General features: G+C 50.7%; 1 protein-coding gene and 1 long non-coding RNA gene across 4 annotated transcripts in view; one reads left to right on the forward strand and one right to left on the reverse strand.

Moving 5' to 3' along the window:
- ATP10B (ATPase phospholipid transporting 10B (putative)) overlaps window positions 1–21,682 on the forward strand; it is a 230,329-nt gene extending 208,647 nt beyond the window's left edge. For 2 of the 3 annotated variants that reach the window (XM_045827276.1, XM_045827279.1), the window contains 7 exons: window positions 1,345–1,421; window positions 2,821–2,946; window positions 7,679–7,879; window positions 9,603–9,683; window positions 10,993–11,097; window positions 13,877–14,064; window positions 18,914–21,682. In XM_045827276.1, coding sequence (XP_045683232.1) covers window positions 1,345–1,421; window positions 2,821–2,946; window positions 7,679–7,879; window positions 9,603–9,683; window positions 10,993–11,097; window positions 13,877–14,064; window positions 18,914–19,367 — 1,232 coding nt within the window. In that variant the 3' untranslated portion in view covers window positions 19,368–21,682. The remainder of the gene's footprint in view (window positions 1–1,344; window positions 1,422–2,820; window positions 2,947–7,678; window positions 7,880–9,602; window positions 9,684–10,992; window positions 11,098–13,876; window positions 14,065–18,913) is intronic. The other variant, XR_006784369.1, reaches the window with a different exon arrangement.
- On the reverse strand, window positions 1,772–4,880 carry LOC123811298. Its single transcript, XR_006784370.1, has 2 exons — window positions 4,759–4,880; window positions 1,772–2,182 (listed from the first exon to the last, which is right to left on the reverse strand). It is a non-coding gene; the product is annotated as an uncharacterized LOC123811298 (long non-coding RNA).
- Window positions 21,683–21,986: the final 304 nt, after the last annotated feature.

Here is a 21,986-nt window from a genome sequence, read left to right on the forward strand (position 1 = left end):
CGCTGGTCAGCTAACAGAAGAGGGTAAAGGGTGGATTTGTTCTGCCACGGGGAAAGACCAAAATTATGTGCTGCTCTGTTATCAAGAAAAAAAGGTCATTATAAGAATAACGGCTACTTAAAATGATAAGATGTTTAAGATCAGTAAATTTTGTTGCCAAATAATTAGAGGAAGGAAAGTCTCTCCCCCGGGTGCCATGTATTCCATGGAGCCTGATACAGATTTAATTGCAGACCAGGAGGACCTGCTGGAAAGTGGTGGGGTCAGAGGGTTAAGGCAATACCATCTATGAGCCACACCCCACAAGCTGAATCCAGCCCACTGTGTGTTTCTATAGGGATGCTAAGAATGGTTTTTATCCTTCTAACCATAAGGACAGTTGTTCAGTTTTGCTTCTTGGCCGACAAAGCCTAGAATATTTACCATCTGGCCCTTTACAGAAAAAGTTTGGTCAGCTCTAGCGCGAAAGATAAAGCGTTAGGAAGACCCAGGCTTGCAAGCTATATACAGCTCCTTGTCCAAAGCGCTTGCCTATCTGTGGCTGTGTACACTTAAATAGAATTTCACCAGCCACATTTCAATAGTCTCATGAGGCTAGTGGTTTCCATATTGGACAGTCAAGACATAAGACATTTGCATCATTACAGAAAAATCGACCTGGCCCTAATTTCCAGTTCTCTGAATTACTCACTGCATGGCAGCTCAATGTGACTAAATGTACCTCAGTCAAAAAAGTAGTCTCGTTTTTCTATATTCAGAAACAAAACCGAACCCTGCCCCTCGAGTCCCTTGATAATCTGAGGACTGAGCTGTCCAGACATCCCGGTGGTCTTGGTGCGGTCAGTATTCCGTGTTACACTGAGTTAAGGAAGGTGTGGTAGCTAGCCTTGGAGTCGGAAAGACCTCAGCTCCGATTTCCCCAGGTCTCTTCCCTGGCCGGGTTACTCTCGCCCAGTGCCTGCCTTGCTCAGATTCTCCGTTTGCTCCTCACTCAAGTCCACTGGAGCGTTCTCGAGGCCTTTTGTGTAAACTATAAAGCAGAGCTCAAGTCTCACTTACTCACCAGTAACTCCCAACACCTAACCTTGTGCCTAGAAAAAGGAGACAAATATTTGTTGATTAAAAAAAAAAAAAAGTAGGGCTCCTTGTCCAAAGAAGAAAAGACGTCTCTCAGGCCAAGTACCGTAGCAACTGACTTTTCCTGTAGGACTATTTAGAGCAATGTTAAAAGGATTCAATTAAGTACAAATGGGACTCTTTAGAGCCATTTCTATAAAACCCTCCCCTGTGTGCTGCAGCAGCGGGACCAGGAATAAAGACAGCCCGGGACCTCTCTTCTCCCAGGTGACGGAGCAAACGACGTCAGCATGATTCAGGCTGCGGATATCGGGATCGGAATATCTGGACAGGAAGGCATGCAGGTACAGTTCCCGTCACCTGTCCTCATTTCCTCCTTGCTGTCCTTGCTCCTTGTGGGAGAGTTAAGGCGTTCTGCAGTGTGGGGTAAACTTCTCCCTGAGAGTTTTGCAGAGTTATCATCTGAAAGTTAGGCTTCCATGTCATAAACCCCCCTTACCAGCCCCCTACTGCCAGGTGCTTCTGAGCCCAGAGAATATCAAAGGTGCTCAGCCTGTCACAGACAGCTGGTGATACCGGTGTCCCAAAGCCCCATGGTACCCAACCATTCAGGGGAGCGTTCCCAGAACCCGAATGTTTTCCCTTATGTCCACCTGCCTGCATGCACTGGCCCCAAGGAACGCACAAACAGGAGTTCCCAGCATAGAAAGTTTTAATATTGCATTGGCTAACCCAGAGGCAGGGAGCTAAAGTTAAAAACCTGACTCCCCAAAGGTGTGTAGGTTACAGATTATATGGGGCAAAATCGTAAGACACTGTGGTTTAGGGCGTGTGCTGGAAGCTGAGTGTCAGAGGCGAGGGAAGGCGATGAATTGTTTCTTCAGGTCTTGAGGACACCTCTGTGAGGTCCTTTCTGCTTGTCCCTCTGTCTGGTCTCCTGCTAAAGTAGTCAGGGGGTCATCCCCTTAGGGCTCAGAACTGAAACATCAATTAGGTCAAGATGTTACCATTAGCCTGCCGTGCTATCCAGACCATGTGACCACTTTTCAGGTTCTGGCCACTGTCTCCTGCTGCTTTGGGGGTTGCTGCTTATCCAGGGGAAAGGCTGCAGGGAAGATAGAAAGAGGGAGGGGGGAACAGAGAAATTTCTAGACTTAGGATTTAAAGCTAAATTTAATCAAAGTCATGAGGTCCCCCAGTTTCAGAAGACTAGGCCTCCCTCTGACTCCATGCCACGCCCGCCAGGTTCATGCCAGGCTTTATGACCAGACTTGTCCAAACCCCGGAGTCTTAAAAGAGCAGTAGGAACTGTCTTCTGAGGGCAGAAGACACACTGCATCTGAGCGCGGAGCAGGTGGCCGGCCTCAGCAGGTGGCCGGCCTCAGCAAGGTGGCCAGGGGTGTTCAGAGGTTTGCGGATGACGTGCCTGGAAGCCCCGACTCTCCGGGCCACCGTCACATCCCTAGCGTGGTGCCCAAAACATACGGGGCCACAGTCAGTGCCCACTGGATAAACAGAGACGAAGGCCCAGCGAGACCATGGGCCCCTCCTGACCTGCCCTTACTGGATTCCAGTGAGGTTTGGGTCTCCCGGAGGAGAGGGTGGGGTGTCCGAGTCAGAAGAGACACCCAAGGGCACCATGTAGGGGCCCTACGGACCCAGCACTGAGCCCTGCCCTGGGGGAGCCTCTGTGGTGCCCCGGGAGCCAGGGTGGAGGCTAACGTCTCTGCTCCGCCCCCGCAGGCTGTCATGTCCAGCGACTTCGCCATCTCCCGCTTCAGCCACCTCAAAAAGCTGCTGCTCGTGCACGGCCACTGGTGTTACTCGCGGCTGGCCAGGATGGTGGTGTACTACTTCTACAAGAACGTGGTGAGTAGCCCACGGCCACCTCCTGTCTGCGCCTTGGGAGTCCTGTGCCTTACTACAGCTCTGGGGCCTTGGGCAAGACAATGCACTTCTCTGCACCTCGATTTCATCTTTGACAAAATGCGTCTAATACTAGTTGTTTTGGGATGTTATTGTGAGGACAGCAGTGCTGCGCAGAAAGCACCTGGTACCTAGGAGGCAGCAGGGGCGGTTACCAGCGTGGACTCTGGAGTCAGACATAGGTGGTTCCAGCCTAGGCTCCTGTATTGGGTCACGGCCCTACACACCTCAGTTTTGCCGTCTGTAAAGCCACCCTAACGCAAGACCCACGGTCCACCCTTTGGGGGAGTACAGGTAAAGATTTAGGGTGGAGTCCTTGACTTCTACCTGACTCTGCCACTACCTCCCAGCAGGCAGTTGTCAAAGGCAGGACACTAAATAAAGTATCTACTGACAAATGTTTCAAGTCAGGAGGTCACCTGGGAGACCTGGGAAGAGTCACTTAGCCTCTCTGAAGCCTTGGCTTCCTCATCAGCAACGTGGGGAGACTATGGCCCTCTCTGCATCACTAGCCAAATACAAAAACATGGCTTCTCCTACCAGATATGTTCGTTTCTGTCTTGTTGATAAGGGTCCAAAGCAGGGACACACCAGCTGAGGCAGTAAAACTGGCGGAGGCTCTGGTTGGAAAAGCCCTTCATGAACAAGGCATATAGGAGGAAGTCAGGACATTGCCGTACTAAAGGGAGGGAACTAGGGCCTGAGTGTTTCATTATCTAGTTCAAGGACTTTGGAACAATCCCCAAGAGCCTGCACAGAGAATCCCTGCCTGTTTGCATAAGAAAAGAGAGGGGGCCTGAGACCAGGGGGGTGGAAGAGAAAAACAGCAGCCAAGTGGCAGCCTCCAAGTTATGTTTTCCCCTCCTGCTCCACCCCCCAGTCCTGCCAGCAGGCGCTGAGGCTGTTGCGCGGGCTCAGGAGTGAGCACTTCTGCGCGGAGGTCAATGTGTATAAACAGTGCGGCAAACAATAACGTTAATTCAATAAGCTGGATGATACTCTTTCAGCAGGTCTCTGCAAAGTCACTCAATTTGACTCGAACACTCACTGAGCATGAAAGACTGTTTACTTAGAATTCAAAATACCCATTTAATTTTTTTCTGTTGGCCTCTAAGGGAATAGTTCTTTTGAATAAGCTCAGCCTCCTCGCTGCACTAAATTTGTGAACTAGAAAAAGAAATGTTTCCTGCCAGTCGTGCTTTCAAAGCTTAAATGATATGTATTTCCAGCCCGATGCCATGCTCGCCACGGCGATACTGACGCCGCATTATCTCCCCTTTGCAATTAGGGGGTGGAGAACTAGGACTCCCACATCTGAAACCAGTTCCAGAGGGGCTGCAAGCCCCGCCTGCTCAGAGATGTGAACAATGCATTAATTACTGCACCGGGGCTCCTTGGGCGCCGCCATCGTTGGGTTCAATGCACTCCCGCCGAGGTGCCCAGACCGCAGCCAGACGGAGGGAGTGGAAATAAGCAAAGTCCTCCAGGGCCTCAGGGATAGAAAACACTCTGTACTGTTAAGACTCCAGCCTGAGCGTTAGGAGAAAAGAACCGAGATAAATGAATAATTGCTCAAATTATTATTGAACATCTGTGTCAGGGACATTCTCGGGCACTGGGTAAGGAGACAGATGTGGTCGCTGCCCTCACGAAGCTTGCAGTGAAATCAGTGCTCAGCAGACTCATTCTGCAGAAGGCCACGTAGTGAACATTTTCTGCTTTGCGGCTCATCCAGCCTCTGTCGCAACTACTCACCGCTTCTGTGGCAACATGAAAGCAGTTGTAGACACTGTACGAGTGAACTGCTGTGGCTGAGTCCCGGCATCTGTGGCTGGACTGGTTTGTCAACTCCTGGTCTCAGTAAACCTTGTTTTTCTCAATACAGTTTAGGGACCAGCGGCATTAGCTTTCCGCAGACGCGTTCAGAAACGCAGATCCTCGTGGGCCACCCCAGACCTGCTAGCTCAGAATGTGCATTTTTAATACGGTCCCTATGTGGTTCCTGTGAAGCTTAAAGATTGATAAGCACTAGCACAGGAAAGAACTGAGAACTCTCTCCCTGGAGGAAGGAAGGTCAGGGTGCTATGGACAGATCTCTAGGAGATGAGGAAACCCAGGCTCGGAGAGGGGAAGGGACTCTCCCACGTGCACACAGCATGCGAGAGTCAGCAAGACTAGAACCCAAACGACCTCCTTCCTCCAGACACTTTCGCCAACAGATAGTGTACTGCGTGTCCTGACCTCTCTGAACTCCCTGTCGGGAAGTGAGATGTAGGGTCTCAGGCGGAAGAAGGTGGGAAGAAGTGAGCATCTCAGCCACGACCTGAAAGAGTAAATATAACTGTTAACCCTTGCTGTCCCCTCGCTGACCAGGAGAGGCTTGATGACCTGAGTCCTTCCAGGAAATGACTGCAGGCAGCTTGTGTATAACTTCACAGCAGGTGTTGTACCTAATCCCACAGAAGTGTCAGTAATTTACAGTAAAAGCGTGAAGGCAGTAGGGAAGTTATAAAGAACATGTAAGAGTAGAGATCAGGAGAGAGAAGTTGGGCCAGGACCCTGGGATAAAATACCAAGTGCTCGACGTCTGATTGAAACAAGCAGACCAGTTCTGGGGTGGGGGGACGGGGATGCAGGTGGGGAGGTGGCCACTCTCTCTTTGCTCTACATTCAGAGACCAGTTTGTCAAGCAGACCTTTAGACAAAGGCCACACAGAAACCTTTGGGAACTTGCCTTCCCTGGCATTTTTGTAGGAAATGAAAATTAACCTCCGTCTATGGTCGGTCTTTTTCCTAACAACCCTTAGTAAAAGTCAATATTAAATCATAATTCAGTAAGGGCATTTCTGTGGGAAACTGAGCCAGGGACATCAAAGCACAGAGCGTTTTATCCCTTTAACTAGGACTCGGTGAAACCCTTCAGTGCCGCCGGTGCATGAGGTGTGGGGCAAGGAGCTTAACACATGCTGAGTTGTCCAACGCCCAGTTCCCCACCCGTGACTTCTGTGCCATTTCCTTCATACTCAGAACTGCTTGCTACTGTTCAGCAAAGCATTACCAACGGTAACATCCACCACTATTATAGAGAACCTATCGTATACTAAACACTGTGCCAAGAACTTCACGTTCAGAGGTACCCATGGGAGTAAGGGGAGTACAGCGGCTCAGCGCATATGTGCTGGAGCCAGACCAGGTTCAAGTCCCAGCCCCACTCTGCTACCAAACAGCACTGTGGCCCCAAGTAACTTGTTTAAGCTCTCAGTATCTCAGGCCCCTCATGTGAAAGGGGACTTGTGTTTGCATAAATGAGCTGCTCTATGGGAGGTGCTTCGGACAGCACCTCGCCTAGTAAGTGCCTCATTTCTCCGGGTGAAACTAGGTGATGGGGACAATGGTGGCAGCAGGTGCTGACAGCCTTGTGGGGTGGGGACAGGGAGCCTCCCACTAGCCACCTGGGCAGAGAAGCCCAAGGATGGAGCTCCTGGGCGGGGAAAATCATAGCCAGCCTTGCTGTTACCACACAGCTCAGAGGCAGGACTGAGCAGGCGTGGGGTGGTTGGAGAGCAAGAGCTTTGAAAACTCACGTTGTGCCACTGTCTAGCTCTGCACGTGGGTAGCAGGTAGCTGATGAGTCGGAGCCTCAGAGTCCTCACCCACAGAGTGGGGCTAGGGATGTTGTTATCAAGATACAACATATTAAGATAACACATAGGCATAATGGTATTATTAGCAATAATATTAATCATGCAAGGTTGCAGGGACACATTATAATGTATATCACATTTAATATATAATACACTAATATATATTACACACTTGGCACAAATAGAAGGTCAAATATGAATGATCAGTTGTTACTAATGGTAGTATTAACATGTTTGTGTTATTATTACAATGATAAATAGAGAGCCTCTTCAGAATAACACTGGCCCCGTAGTTAGGGAATGAGAATTCTAGTTTGAACACAAACCTGCTGAATGATTTCTTACACTACCCTTCACCCACTGTGTCTCGGCCACACGGAGCAGAGAAGTTCTAGTCCTAACTCCAGGACACTGCTTATGTGACCTTGCTCGTTGTCACCAAACCACATCACGGCACGACTCACGATGATCAGAGCCAGCAGTGGCGGCCAGCCCATCTTGGGGGCAGGGCTAGCGTGGGAAAGAGCTTCAGCAAACAGAACGCAGCAGTTAGGGAGCAGACTGTCCTGCTCACCAGAGCTGAGTGACCGTTAGAGTGTTGAGAGAAAGACCTCCTCATGAAATCTTCTTCCCTCAGTCCCGTCTTCTTCCGTCCCTCTCTCTTACCAGCCTGCCAGTCCCTGCTGCCTCTCAGGGTCACGTGCTGTGGTCGAGGTACCATTCCTCCCACCTGAAAGGAGGCAAGATGATGTTCAGAAAGGCTGAGCACTTTGCCCAGGGCCACACAGCTAGGAAGGGACAGGACAGGCGTTCAGCACCAGCCCTCCCTGCCTCCCAACCTGTGCGCTTAACCACCATCATGCACTCAGCAAGGCCCTGAACGCGCTCAGTGCTTAGTGGTGACAGAAGTGCTGCTCCAGGGGTCTGAGTTATCACCAACCTCACCGGACGTTGCACGTCATGAACGAGGAGACTGAGCCCCTGTCAGCACAGGGTCCTCGCTCTCAAGGCCACGCCGTCTCTGCCCGCAGTGCTACGTCAACCTGCTCTTCTGGTACCAGTTCCTGTGCGGTTTCTCGGGCTCCACCATGATCGACTACTGGCAGATGATCTTCTTCAATCTCTTCTTCACCTCGCTGCCTCCTCTCGTCTTCGGGATCCTCGATAAAGACGTCTCTGCGGAAACGCTCCTGGCGCTGCCCGAGCTGTACAAGAGCGGCCAGGACTCCGAGGTGAGGGGCTGGAGCGGGTGGGCGGGGGGCGTCAGAGCAGGAGCACTGGGCTGCGGGCCGGGAGCCCCGTGTCCCAGTCACCACGCTGCCACTCGTCCCCCATGTGACCGAGTAGCTCCGCTCCCCGTTCATGGCCTGTTTCTCGTTTGCTGTTGAGGGTGAAGGACCGGACCAGGGAGTGTGTTTCTTTTTAGTGATTTTGCAATTACTCCACCCGCTATGGGACTGCCCTCACTGAAAGGGCTGAGGGTGTGAAGCCAGCCCCAAAGGCAGGCCTTCGCCACAACCCCTGGGACTGAATGCCAGTTCGCTCAGCGCTGGGTCACGCATTTGTCATAAATGAGGGCTCCCACCGCACATCAGGGAGGGCAAACCCCAAGATCACACGTGGCCCAGAACTTGCTGGTATCCAGTAGATCAGCAGTCCCCAGCCTTCTTGGCACCTGGGGCCTGTATCAGGGAAGACAGTTTGTGCAGAAGACCCGGGTGGGAGGGGGCAATGATGGTTTCAGGATGATTCAGGTGCATTACATTCAAGCTCACGCCCCACCATGTAGCCCAGTTCCCAGCAGGCCCGGACCAGTACTGGTCTGCAGCCTGGAGGTTGGGGACCCCCGAAGTAGAGTAAAGGAGGCCTGGGAAGCCATCAGTTTCATAAAAGACCCAGAGGGGCCACAGCGGCACCTGACCAATTTGGAGAAGTCCGAGAGCAGGCGCTCAGGGGGTCGGGAGGTCGGATGCAGGAGCCAGAGAGGGAAGCTGCCCCAAAGGAGGAGCCCTGGGAAAAGGGACAGTAAAGCACCTGGGAGGAAGTCCCTCGCACCTGCGGGAAAGGACAGCAAAGCCAGCTGTGGTGCTTGAGAGCTGGTGACGTTTTGTGGCCAGAAACAAAGAAGCAAGCCCAATCCTGACCCAGAGACAGGGGAACACAGCAGCCCCACAGCTCCAGGCGAGGGGGACGTGGGGAGGGCCCGTGTACATCCCAGGCCCCGGAACGGCCCCCTTCCCGCAGGCGCACTGGCCGGCTGCTGTGTTCCTTGAGGCCTTGACGTTAAAAGAAGTTAATGTAGCAAAAGCGTAAACTGTGAATACTTTCCCTTTTCCCAAGGGAGGCACAGAAGGAGAAGGCTTGTGTCCAAAGCCACTGAGCTGTCTCTCGGCAAACTGTGACCCTGGCCTGAGACAGATCTTCCTTTAACGAGCCATTTAAAAGCCTTAGAATCTCTAAACTTACCAAGTTTTTTAAAGAGGGTTTTTTTTGTTATTCATTTTTTTCTTTTTACATTCCACATGTAAGTGAGATCATGTGGGACTTGTCTTTCTGTGCCTGAATCATTTCACTTAGCATAACACCCTCTAGGTCCATCCATGCCATTGCAAATGGCAAGATTTTTTTTTTTTTGGCTGAAGAACATTCCAGTGTGTGTGTAAGTATACACACAAGTATGTATATACAATGATCATGGGGTACATATATCTCTTTAAATTAATAATTTTGTGTTCTTCATATAATACCCAGAAGTGGAATTTCCAGATCACATGGCGGCTCTCTCCCTAATTTTTTCAGGGGTCTCCATGCTATCTTCCCCATGGCTGCACCAACTCACAAACCCTCCCGGGTCACCTGCCCCGTGTGCTCACCGGCACGGGCTGCTGGCTGACTTACTGCCGACGGCCCCTCCCCCTCCGGGGGTGGTGACTGCCGCTGTGTTCTTTCCGGCAGTGCTATAACCTGCGAACCTTCTGGATCTCCATGATGGATGCGTTCTACCAGAGTCTCGTCTGCTTCTTCGTCCCTTACCTGGTAAGTCACATAGTTCCAGCCACACAAACCGCAGGGCGGGACTGGCCCTGTTTATGTGACGTTCTTGACTAGTAGTGTCTTTCCAGACACTTCAGAGCGGAGGTTCAGAGCAGGTGGCCTGCAGACTACATCCAGCCTAGGGCATCCAACAAGTCAGAATGCTTTACCCAAACATTTCACTCTCTGCCAGGCTTTGAAAAACTGAACGCTAACATTGCATTGGATTTTTCCCTTGTGGCAGAAATCCAGAGTTGGAGCACAGCCCTGCTTAGACGGGGCCTGTATTCTCCAGTTTGCCATAGTCCCCACCACTCCCTTTCCTATCATCCCTGGCCACCTTCGCTTATTTACTCCTTCCTACTGGAGCACTATAGGGAATCGAATTTACAACCCTTGATTTCAGTTTGCATTCAGGCAGCAGGATATACAGAACACTATAGTACTGAAATAAAAACAAGAATACATGCAGCGAGGACAGCAGCCCCGTCTCAGCCTGGTTCCCCCGTGTAGCGTGAGAATTTAGAGAGTGAGGGATATGTGTGTTTCTCCTGGACAGAGAACCAGAATGCGGGGTAACTGCCACCAGGTAAACGGTGGTGTCTACCCAGCCTCGGGGCTCGTATCCTTTTGCAGTTAGCAACACGGGGGTCCAGAAAGCAGGCATTTTACTCTTCATTTGAATTTCCTGGCCGACAAATCCCTCCCTGGCCTGGCCTCTGCTTGCTTCTTCTGCTGAGCCTTTTGCTCCTGTGTGAGCTCAGCAGACCCACCCTCAAGGACTATTTAAAGTTCTACAGCCTCAGTTCTGGCCTTCAGCTGAACTGCCTTCCCCCCTGCCCTTCAAGACATGAACTTCTCCTCTTACGGTCTCAGCTGGCACAGCCCCTCTTCTTTACGCCCAGTGCGCCTCGTACTCGCCTCCACTGTGGCATTTACCCCCTTAAATTGTGCTGCTAACCCTGCCAAGTAGGCTGTGAACTCCTTGAAGGCAGACACAAAGTATCTTCAGCAATTAGCATCATGCCCAGTAGGTGCTCAGTAAATTACTCCATTCACCCCAAGCGTTCTGGAATGCCCATCGCGGCTCCCTGTGAAAATGGGTTTCTAAACAATGTAGCCCCGTCACTTCCCCCCTCATCTCATCTGCTCTGTGGGTCAGTTCCACACAGGTGGCAGCTGGGCGTCTTCTCCCCATTCCTCCCCAACCCTTGACACCTGCCTTCACCGATGCTTTAGAATCACTGTGTCAAAGACACGGCCTTGGGCCCACGGGCACAGCTGAAGGTCCCCCTTCGTTCCCCCTCTGCAGACCTACAGGGACTCCGACATCGACGTCTTCACCTTTGGGACCCCCATCAACACCATCTCCCTCGCCACCATCCTCCTGCACCAGGCAATGGAAATGAAGACCTGGGTAAGTGCCTCACTGGCTTAAAATTTGCGACTGTGTTCAGATCTGTTGTGCTTCATACCATTGATCCACTCGATACATGCATGCCGAGCTTTTCCCTGTGTCTGTCCTAAACAAGGATGAAGGAGGTGTGGAAGGTAAAATTTCTGGCCTCAATGTGCTCATCAGCCAGCCGGGAGGATGAAGCTAACATACATAAAACCATGAGACAATTAGTTGCAAAAATTGATATTAATAAAAAAAAGTGAAGAGTGTTTTCAGAGGCAAGGAGATCAGACTGATCACACTGTGGTAGAGAGGTGTGCTCCCACTTAATGTCAGGGTAAAAGATTAGAAAACCAACTTTATGTAACCACATCTCAAGCTGAAATATCCCATTTTAGTATCTAAAAGGGCAACACCAGCTTTTTCATTAAGTTCTCCTAGTCAATAATTATAAAAACAAAGGCATGAAAATTGCATGTCAGGTACCTAGCTACACAATTTTTTAAATGTATTATCTCATTTAACTTCCCAGAGCCCTTTGGGAAGGTGGTCGGTCGGCTTTTGTTTTGAGATTTAACAGGCACACAGCTCTCTGTAGGTTTAAAGTATACCGTGTAATCACTTCACATGCACATGTTGCCAGGTGATAGATGTTAACTTAAATTTACTGTGATCACCATTTTGCAATGCATGCCTGTGTTAGGTGGTTTTTATATTCCCGCTTTACAGATACAGAAGTAGGTACAATGAAGTTTAAAAAAACTTGCCCCAAGCAAGTTCAAGAGAGAAGCGTGCTTGAACTCTGGCAGTCTGACTCCTGAGTTTTTAACTGCCTTGCTAATAGTGTGAGAGACCATTGTACAGAAAGATTGGTCCTTAGCCAAACTGAAGTGCCTCTTCCTGAAAACACGCGTATTAAAAATTTTTTAAACTGCCCCCAGTGGGCACAGTGTGTTCCCTGCGTTGCACAGTGGAACTCCCCCCCACCCCGCTCCCGCCCCCACCTCCACTGTCACAGGCCAGCCCAGGCCCTGCCATGCTGAGCGATGGCTGGGAAGAGCCACCCAAGGGAACTCCGGGATCCGAGAGCTCCCGTTTGACACACCCCCTGTGCTCTAACTCGTGCCCATGGCAAGTAGAACAAAGTGATAAAACCGAAAAGGCAGAGCCATGATTAAGTACAGGATGAATGTCTCCAAGGACCACCAGCCCCGGAAGAGGCCGCAACACAAGTGGAAGGTATGGGACAGGTGCAGGCGGCGGGCTTTTGGGGGGCCAGGAGGTGGAGAGTCTGGCTCCTCTGGGGCGAGCCCCAGTTTTCTGCTGGGTCTCAGGCCTGAGCTCAAGAAAACAAGCTAAAAAAATGACAATGACAAGTATTTGGAGTGACAGTTTTATCAGAAGCAAGAGACAAAGGTGTAACTTTAACACTAGGAACTGAGCCAACCTAGGAAACAGGTAGAACACCTGAAGTTGAAAAATCATCACTGAAATTGAAAATGCAATTTGTGGTATCTTAACAGGTCTCACATACATTTAATTAAACTCTCAGAAAGAAAGGAGAGAGAAAAGGAGACTGTGGGAATATTTTAAAGGGTAGTGACTTGAGAGTTTTGCAGAAGTGATGAAATACATCAACCCACAGTTTCAAGAAAGTCAGTAAAGCCCAAACAAGATAAAAAGAAATCCACACATATTCTATCAAAAGGAAACTATAGAACACAATAAAAATCATAAAAGCAGGCCAGGTTTTAAGTGACAGATGTCCTAAAGAACAACAGATGAAGAGTGAGCAACTTCTGGGTAGGGGGGCGGCGGGGGGTGAAAAAGGAGACAACAGAACTTGAGCAACAATAAAAAATAAAGAGTTACTAATTTCTCGGTAGCAACCATGGAAGCCAAAAGACACTGGAGTGCCATCTTAAATAGGCTGAACGAAAATAACTGCCAACAGAAACACTGTATCCATCAAGAATGAGAGTAAAATAAAGCCTAAGGAAGGGATCACCAGCAGACTCCCACCGGAGGCCGTTCTGAAGGGTGCCCTTAAATCAGGAAGGGAGAAATCGCTGACGGGAGGTCCAAGATTCAAGGAGGAATTGAGGCATACAGAGTAGGAGACATAACTGAATTTTAATAAATATTGGCCACACTAGAGTGACATGTGTGCTTTAAAAATGATACAGTTGAGATAGCCAGCAGGTGCAATAAGATAAACTGGCAGGGAGGTGAACGGAGCAAGGCCTCCAACGCCCGTGTGGAATGCAGGAAGAGAGAAAGGAGTTCTAAACCGTAGACCACGGTAAGTTAAAATTGCCTATTACTATTTACCGAGTAATCACTGAAAGAATCGAAATGGAGTACGTAACTTTCAAACTAGCCAAGGGGGAAATAAAATTATTAAAAATAGTCGATCACTTTAAGAGAGGATGAGAATGGGGAGAGAAAGCAGCGCAAAGCAGGCAGGAAAAAATACGATCAGACGACATCACTGACCTTGGAGAACAAAGGGATTTGTCCCACACACATAATATTGAAGAGGGGAAAAGCTATGCAAAATATTTTATGTACTAACACCCAAAAAAACAGTCCATGCAGAGAAACACAGAAGAGTGGTTAAACACCCAAGGATGGCTTGGAAATTATCACCCAAGCCAAGGCTGAGACAGAGATCGAGGGGTGCTCGTGGGGTGTGTGCTGCATCCCCCCACCCAGGAAAGCGTAAAGTCAGGAAGTGAGTGCGCTGCCTGCCCATCCAGGGTCTGCTTCAACAGCGTTCACGTCTTCTCGTCCGCAGACCGTCATCCACGCGCTGGTGCTCGCCGGCAGCTTCCTGATGTACTTTGTGGTGTCCCTAGTGTACAACGCCACCTGCGTCACCTGCAACAGCCCCGCCAACCCCTACGGCGTGATGGAAGGCCAGCTCTCGGACCCCACCTTCTACCTCGTCAGCTTCCTCACACCGGCCATGGCTCTTCTCCCAAGGTTTGAGCAGGAGGCCTCTTTCCTTCCTACACCGCCCCCCCCAGCTCCCCTCAATAAGCCCTTCTCATAACCCGGAGTCAGGAGTTTGACTCCTGGCGGGGATCCCTGAGGCTACTGTTTTCAAAGATAGGCCCCCGGGACAGAAAGAACAATGAACTTGGAGGCAAATAGCATGGACTCTGGTCCCAGGTCAGCCATGGAGTAGCCAAGCCACCAAATCCGGCATGGCCTCAGATGTGACGTATGTAAAATGAGAGTGGTCATTCCCATCCTCCAGCCTTACAAACTTTGCTGTGTGTAAGGGATCGTTTTTGAAAAGCTCAGCAGTTCTCTGTGAGCCCCAGAGCCCCATACAAAGGCCTGTAGAGACAGGCCGGCAACCAACTGAAGCACATATGTGGGGAGAAAGACCGACCTGGGCACCTTCCCCCCATCATTGCCCCCAGGAGTGATCACGCTGAGCATTCTCAAGCTTTAGATTTCTCCCACAAATTCAAATTTTGCATGCAACAGCCAACTTTTTAATATTACTCAAATTCATTAACACAGGCACAAGATGTATTAGCCAAATAAATCATTCATGCCCAGGGACTAGTTCTAACGTTTTCAGCCTAAACCCCCTGCATTGGCCTTTTCCAGGAAACTAGCAACAACGCCTTGTGTCTCCTTGGAGCTTGATTGCTCTTATCAAACACTGTATCCAGCTCTTCATTCTGCTGCTTCTATCACCTAGAAATCAGGGGGAGCGGTGGTTCTAGTCCCACTCGCTCAGGGCACAACTCAGGTGCCAGGAGGGACCAGAAATGTGCCCACAGGCTCACCACAAATCCCAGTGGGAGCTGGATTCTCCCAACTTGGTGGCCAGGGTTCCAGTCTCCGTCCACACTGTCCAGTCAAGCAGCCGGTGAACTCTGTCTGTGGTACCCACAGACGAAACCTGGCCCCTCCCTCCATCCTCGCGATCTCACCACTCTGAACATCCACGTTCAGCCCCTTTCTCATTATAAGCTGTAGGGAAAACAGGCCATGGCGATGCTGTGCAGAACATGTGCTAATCCAAACTCAGCGGACAGGGCTTCCTTTAATAAATGGGGCGGCCGGTTTAACCTAGGTTGGCCTCCATGTCCTCTCCCGAAGCCCCCTCAAAACCTTGACCTCTGTGCAAGGCTGCAGGCCGAAGACACCAACATGCCAACACCTGTGTCGCTGAGTCTGAATGTGCACTGAGTGTGCGGTCTCTGCCGCCTCAGCTCCCCCCACTCCTGCCTCGACCCTCGAGCCGCACCCCCCAATGCTGCTTGTACTTCCCTAAACGCCCCGCCCTCTCACCTTCCTACCGCAGCTCCTGGGTTCCTTCTGCAGAACACCCTCTGCACTAGCTCCTCCCCCTTGGACATTCTTTCAGGTAGCGCCATTCCAAGCCTTCCCTGACTTCGCCTACCTTTCCTCAGGCTGAAACAGGCTCCCCTTTCTTGCCTGTCCCATGACCTGGGTGTATCTGTCACTGCCCTTCACATACATTGCCTGTTTGTCTCTGTCTGCCCATTAACGCCCAGACAGAAGGCATCCTCCTTATAGCAACACAACCAACGCGTAGCACAGTTCCTGTCGCAGTGGCTGCACCCAGAGACAAATGAGCAAAGGAAGCTAAAGGAACAGAAAAATGGGATCCTTGCTCTCAAGAAGCCTGCAGTGCAGTGAACGGACTAGACCTCAGTTTGACTATAACCCACGAGTCCAGCAGAGGAGTGTTCACAGAGGGCCCTGAGAGCCAAGAGCGGGGAGCGATTAAGAACAAGCACAACACATCTCCCACCACACCCCTTGTTCAGCCCGCCCCCTCGGGAGCCAGACCCCGGGAGAGACGGTGAGGACCATGCCCTCGCCGGAAAAGAGTGTCAAATAAGTGGCTAAAATACTTTTGTCCACACTTTCAGGGTTAAACACAGCTGTGGTCAAAACTGACCAAGGACTGATCTCTTTGCTCTGTGCTTTTTTTGGGGGGTGGGGGGGTGGCGGGCATATAGAAATAGAAAATTATCAGCCCCATATTCTTTGTCTCACCCTTGGCTAGAAAACATACTCGGAGTCAAAAGCGACCAGCTTAACGAGAAGCCCTGCAAAGTAGGAAAGGCTGTTAACATGTGCTTTGGAAAGACAAGCACTGAACATTCCAGCTTGCTAAACAGACACATTAAGGAAAAGTGAGCAAATATTTACTTGTCGGTTACCATAGCACATAAGTTAAATCTTTGCTTATTCTACGTTATCATAAAGTTGTATTTCTGTTTAATTCTGTTTACCAAGTAAAGCAAAGAGGTTTCTTCTAAGAAAGGATTCTTTTAATAGTCCCAAGGACTGTTGACTTGTAACCTTGGGAAAATGAATGTTTGTTATAGCCCTATTTGTTCACTTAAGGTTATACGCTGTATTTGTCATACTGGAGGTAGATTTCACTCACCAACCTTGTGATAATTGGCCCACTGACCATGACCTCACTGATCCTGGTCTAATTAATTCAGAAATAAAAGACCTAGACTTCTCTCCAGCTAAGGACATGTAAATCGCTGGGCAGATAAAAACAAAAGAAGCTAACACGTGAACTTTAAGACATAATGAGCATCTTCATTAGCTACGGTACCAGATGCCAGGCCTCAGACACTCTCCCCGACACGCTGGGTTTTTCTCCCGCTTCACACCCTTGACACAGCGTATCGTCAAGCTCTGGCCTTAGGTTCCTCTGTCTTCTGCCTTTACAGCCTCTCCACAGACATGGCGACCACTCTTGTGAAGATAAATATTTTTTACAGGTGGATCTCCAGCATAAATTCCCAGCCCAGATCTCACCTCTGAATTCCAGACACCTCTCTCTAGCTACCCCTGCACCGCCTCCACTCGGGATGTGAGTTCGAAGAAAGTGAGAGACGTCTGTAGTTGAAGTCATAATCCTCCTATTATCTAGCACCGGCACCTTCCAGGAAACCTGGGTCTGTCCCAGAGTTTCCTCCATCAAATGCTGCCCAGTCGGGACCCAGGCAGCCCCGGGAGGCATGCTTGACACCCCCGCTCACCTCGTGCCCATGTCTAGCCCATCACCAAGAACGGCCAATTCTATCTGCTATGTATTTCTCAGCTCTAGTGCTATTTCCACTCCTCCCGCCGCCACCGTGGATAGGTTATAATCCCTTCATCCCAAATCACTTCAAAAGTCTCTTATTTACTCCGACCCATTATCACTGTGTCAAAGCGAGGCCATGTCATATGCTTGCAATCCTCCCAGGGCTCCCCAAGGCCCTTACAAAACAGCACAAAGACCAAAACGTGGCTCTCGGCCCCTGCCTGCTCTGGCCCCGACGACCCCTGCTGTGTCATGTCCCCACTCTTGTCCTCACTCCAACCACTGTGAGCGGACTCGGTCTCACTTCCTTTGTCAGGCTGCCCCCTGTGCATTCCTTGGTCCTCAGCTGGAGTGTGTGTCCCTGGACGAAGGTGTCTCACACCAGATCCGGGGTCTGACACTCTCTCTCTCTGCTCCTCTGCTTCCAACGCTGCTCAGGTGCCTCAGGAGAGCAAGCACCCGGTGCGCCCTGTTCTCAGCTTAACCCTGGGGGCTGGGGAGGGGGTGGGGGGGCCTGGCCCATGGTTGGGACTTGGGAGGGATCTCTGGAATGAACAGATAGAGAAGAAAAGTGGTGCCTGGGGGGATGGGGGGGAGGCGGGTGTTAAACTGAGAAGATTCCAGGTAGCAGGAAGGAAGTTGGGGCTCTCCTGACCCTAACATGCCCGCCTGTGCTGCCTCTCTCGGTGAGAGGAGGACGAGGGGGAGCTGACCTGAAGCCTTGGGGGGCTGCAGAAACCGCCCCCCGCCCACTGTGAGGCTGCCTAACGCTTTCAGATGCCGGGACAGCATGGGGGCCTCTCTGCCATAAGGCTTTAGAAATAAAAACTTCAATGAAAAGGGTTACTTTGGGGAAAGACCTTAGGTGTCTACTTTTTAGGTAAAGAAACTGACCCCCAGGGCAGGAACATGGCTTGCCCAGTATCACAAGATGGTGCGGGCCTTCTCCAGAAACCACGGAGTTGTTCTCACCTTATGTTTTCCCCCAAACGTGGGACAGGAAAACACTCCAGGCATACGTAGAGATTCCCAGTCCCAGGTCCGGAACCGGCTCCATGCCGCTGGGCCAGGGAAAGGAACCCTGCGTTAGCCAGGGGGAGACCCGGGAAAAGCCATCTCGTCTCTTGCAGCCTCAGTTTCTTCATGTGGCAGATCATGAAAATACAGCAATGCTGTGAAAATCTCATGTCCCACAGATTCAAGAAGAATATATATTTAGAAACTATTTAGGTTCCACAAAGGGCTGCTATTGTGAAGCATGTACATGTGCCTCAGTTAGAATAGCCCAGACAGGGAAAGGACTGCCCTGCACAAGGTAAAGAAGAGAAAACCCAGGGGTCCAGAGGGCTCGGTGCAGACCCCAGCTGGACCACTGAGTGGCTCTGGGCAAGTCACTGCCTCACCGCCTCTGTTTCCTCGTTTGTAACACCCGGGGGTGGAGTGGGGAGCACCAGCCACATGGGACTGTTGGGAAAGACGAATTAATGATATTTAAAGCATTTAGACCAGTTCTGGTACATAATAAGCATTAGCTATTATGTGTTGCCACAGAACTCCCAAATCCCAGAGGTGCTCAGACACAGATTTGATAACCATCAGTCAGAAACTCGGCATTAAAAGGACCGTGCCCTGGGTGGGGAGTTGGATTCACAGATCTCTTTCAGTGCTCAAATTCAAGAAGTCAACAAAAGTCAGAAATGCTTGATTCGGTTATTTCTTTTTTCCTACCAGGTACTTTTTCTTATCTCTACAAGGGACATACGGGAAGTCCCTGATCACCAAAGCTCAGAAAATTGACCAACTCCCAGCAGACAAGAGAGACCTGGAGATCCAGAGCTGGAGAAGCAGGCACGTGCCTGCCCCTGTCCCCGGGGGGCCTCAGCCCACCCGCCGCCCGGTGCCACCTGTCCCTGAGCGGGACTTCAGGACCAGCACCCCAAAGAGCTCCGGCCCCCCCAAGCAGAAGTGCAAAGAGAACCAGGGGGTGCACGGAGAGAGAAGCAGCAGAGAGCACATGAGGGATGACCCGTGCTCAGCAGACCCCTCAGTTAATCTCTCCTCCAGAGAGCACCTCCTTCTGGGCGGCATGATGGCCCCCGGGCCCCCCGAGAGTGGACAGACCGGTGCATACCAGCGCTCGAGCAGGGGCAGCCATCGCCGATCCCAGAGTTCGATGACCATATGAGGTGCCTGCAGAAACCCTCGCATGCTCAGAGGAGGCCGCCCTGGCACTGGCCCCATGGATCCAAGACGACTCCTCTTCACAAAGGACAGAAGGAGCCAGTCCTACTCTTTCATCCCCACCAGTCTTGACTTCCTTGGAGAAGTGCTGGTCCCAAGGGGTTTGACCAAAAAAAAAGACTGGAAACCAGTCAACCTCTAGTTTTCTCCTGCTGCCAGGCAGCACATCTTGCAAACAGTTTTCTAAAGAGGCTCCGTTTCTGTGGCACTGAGTTCCCAAATGTTTTAGCTCAGAGACGGTCTTCTGATCTGCTAGAAAAGTACAACCTAACAGGCCCAATGCGTAAGTTTCCAAGATTCCAAGAAATACATCCATCCAGGCGATCTCTCAGGCTATGGAAGTTTCTGGGCTTGTCAAACCATCACCTCACCCCGTGGGCACCAGAGTTTCAATTTCAGAAGAGACCCATACACACTAGGGTTTCGTCTTGTTGGTGCTGCAGAGATGGCCGTGTCGGGGTTAACACCTCTTCCAACCACAAAGAGTTGGATCGCTTTTTGTCTCTAAGCCAAAGAAAACCACATCTGAAGATTAAAACTGGACCTGAACTCAGTGCCACAAACACGTCAGGGGGCTGTAGGGCCACAGCCGGTGGTGTAAGAGGCAGAAAGAACCTCTGTTCTTTCTTGGTGTGCTTCCGCACACTAAGGGAAATGTGTGTCTCAGGACCCAGGCTTCAGCTGACAGACCCTATGTCCCACAGCCTCGGGAATCCACCGAGAGGGCAGCACTTTTTGTAAAGCTATTTATTGTATTTATTTTTAAAGAAAAGGACTCCTGCTCATCCAGCTCTCGGAACAGGAAAACGCTGAGGCCAGTAGATCTTAGCACACCTGCACCCAGAATTAGACCCACAGGATAGGAGCAATGCGGAGCCAAAACAATGACACCTCTAAGGGTAGGGTCCATGTCAAACCCTATTCATTAAGCCCAGCCCAGAGGAGCACCATCGGGAAGACACAGGCACATGCTTCCATTCAGCTGGGGAGACTCACAGGGAGTCTCATTCACGGGGAAAAGAAGGACTTCCTAGGCTTCTTAACCCTAGAGGTAGTGAATTCCAAAAACGTAACCACTCAAAACAGTGTTGAAATAAAAGAATGGAAGGTAGAATTCTAACAGGCTCTCCAGAGAAGCCAGGTCTTCAATGGTCAAGCAGAGCCTGTCCCTAGTCTTTCGAGGCAAGTCAGGGAGAGCTACTAAACCCTTTCTCCTTCAGGCGGTGCCTCTACGTCAGGCAAAAATCCCTTTGGGTTAGGAATGAACAGGATGAGCCTTTGAGCCCCAAGAGTCAGCCACCTGGCTTGAGTAACTTCTCAGCAACGATGCCCGAACAGATCTCCACAACCAACTTGGCAAACGGCAGACTGAGCTGGTCCTCCGACCACCTGCAGACAAACCTGAACTGGAGCAGCTGTTTGGAGCGCCATCCTGGAGCCAAAACGCCGGATCTCTTTCACTGACTCCCACGCAATGACACCAGCAGCACTGGCCAGCTGGTGGGTATTCAGGGGAGTCCTGTGATACAATGACATGCATTATCCCAAAAGAGGGGATTGAGCCAAAACCTGGATCTCAGGGTCCCTTACTCCATGTGATTCCTGCCCGGCCAGCCCCGAAAGCCAGACGAGCCAGGGTGTTTCAGAAGAGAACTGGGGAGTGGGAAGAACACAGCCTCAGGCGAGCTGGGACCTAGATCTTTACTCCCTAGAGCCAGGAGCCTTGAAGCAGGAAGCCCCACCTACAAATTAGGGTTGAACTGCCCTACCTCCAAGCTGGGCATAAGGATCCAGTCAAAATGGAGGGAGTGGAGGGGAGGGGAAAATGCTTTGAAAGATGTCACACCCTCGATAATGACACAGGGATTTTTATTTCAGAGCTGAGAGGAACAGAGGTGACAGAGAAGTTGAGAAAGTGTCCGATCCTGGCACCTAAATGCCAAACCATAGCCGGCATTGTGATGCTGCTCTGTCTCGGGCATGACCGACCCTCCCCGTTAGCCGGGATTTTCCCAGCTTCAGCGCTGCAAGTCCCCCGTCCTGAGAACCTCCTCCGGCCCGGCCGGCTGGGGCAATGGGCCACCCACTCCTGCCCTTTGTAAACCAAATCAGCTGTGACCGTGCAGCGTAACTATTCACCTACAACATCACGTTAATGATTGCACTTAATACATTTTTATACTTTTATGTTCTTTTACTGAGTGGCTGGAAAATGTGTCATCCTTTGTTGATAGAAATAAACAAATGTTTTTTTCAGAATTGCTGGCAGTTAGGAGTAGTCTGTCCTCCATCCAGTCCTTCTTTGCATTCATTTATCTGCTCATTCATCCATTCATTTATCTACCCCCTGAATTTCTGGTAGGCCCCTGCTACATGCCTGTGCCGTGCATGCTAGGGACTGCTGGGCACTCTTCCCTGTCTTACAGAAGCTCACAGCCTGGTGGGGCGCAGAGTATCGGGAACATATCTGACCCCACAGAAGAGTGCAACACAAACCAGAACAGCTACAGGAACAAGAAGCAACACACACAGGCCCCTCTCTCTGAAACCCTAACCTGGCTGC

The sequence above is a fragment of the Phyllostomus hastatus genome, unplaced genomic scaffold, assembly GCF_019186645.2.
Source record: "Phyllostomus hastatus isolate PE091 unplaced genomic scaffold, TTU_PhHast_1.1 phas_contig_150, whole genome shotgun sequence".
NCBI classification, from domain to species: Eukaryota; Metazoa; Chordata; class Mammalia; order Chiroptera; family Phyllostomidae; genus Phyllostomus; species Phyllostomus hastatus.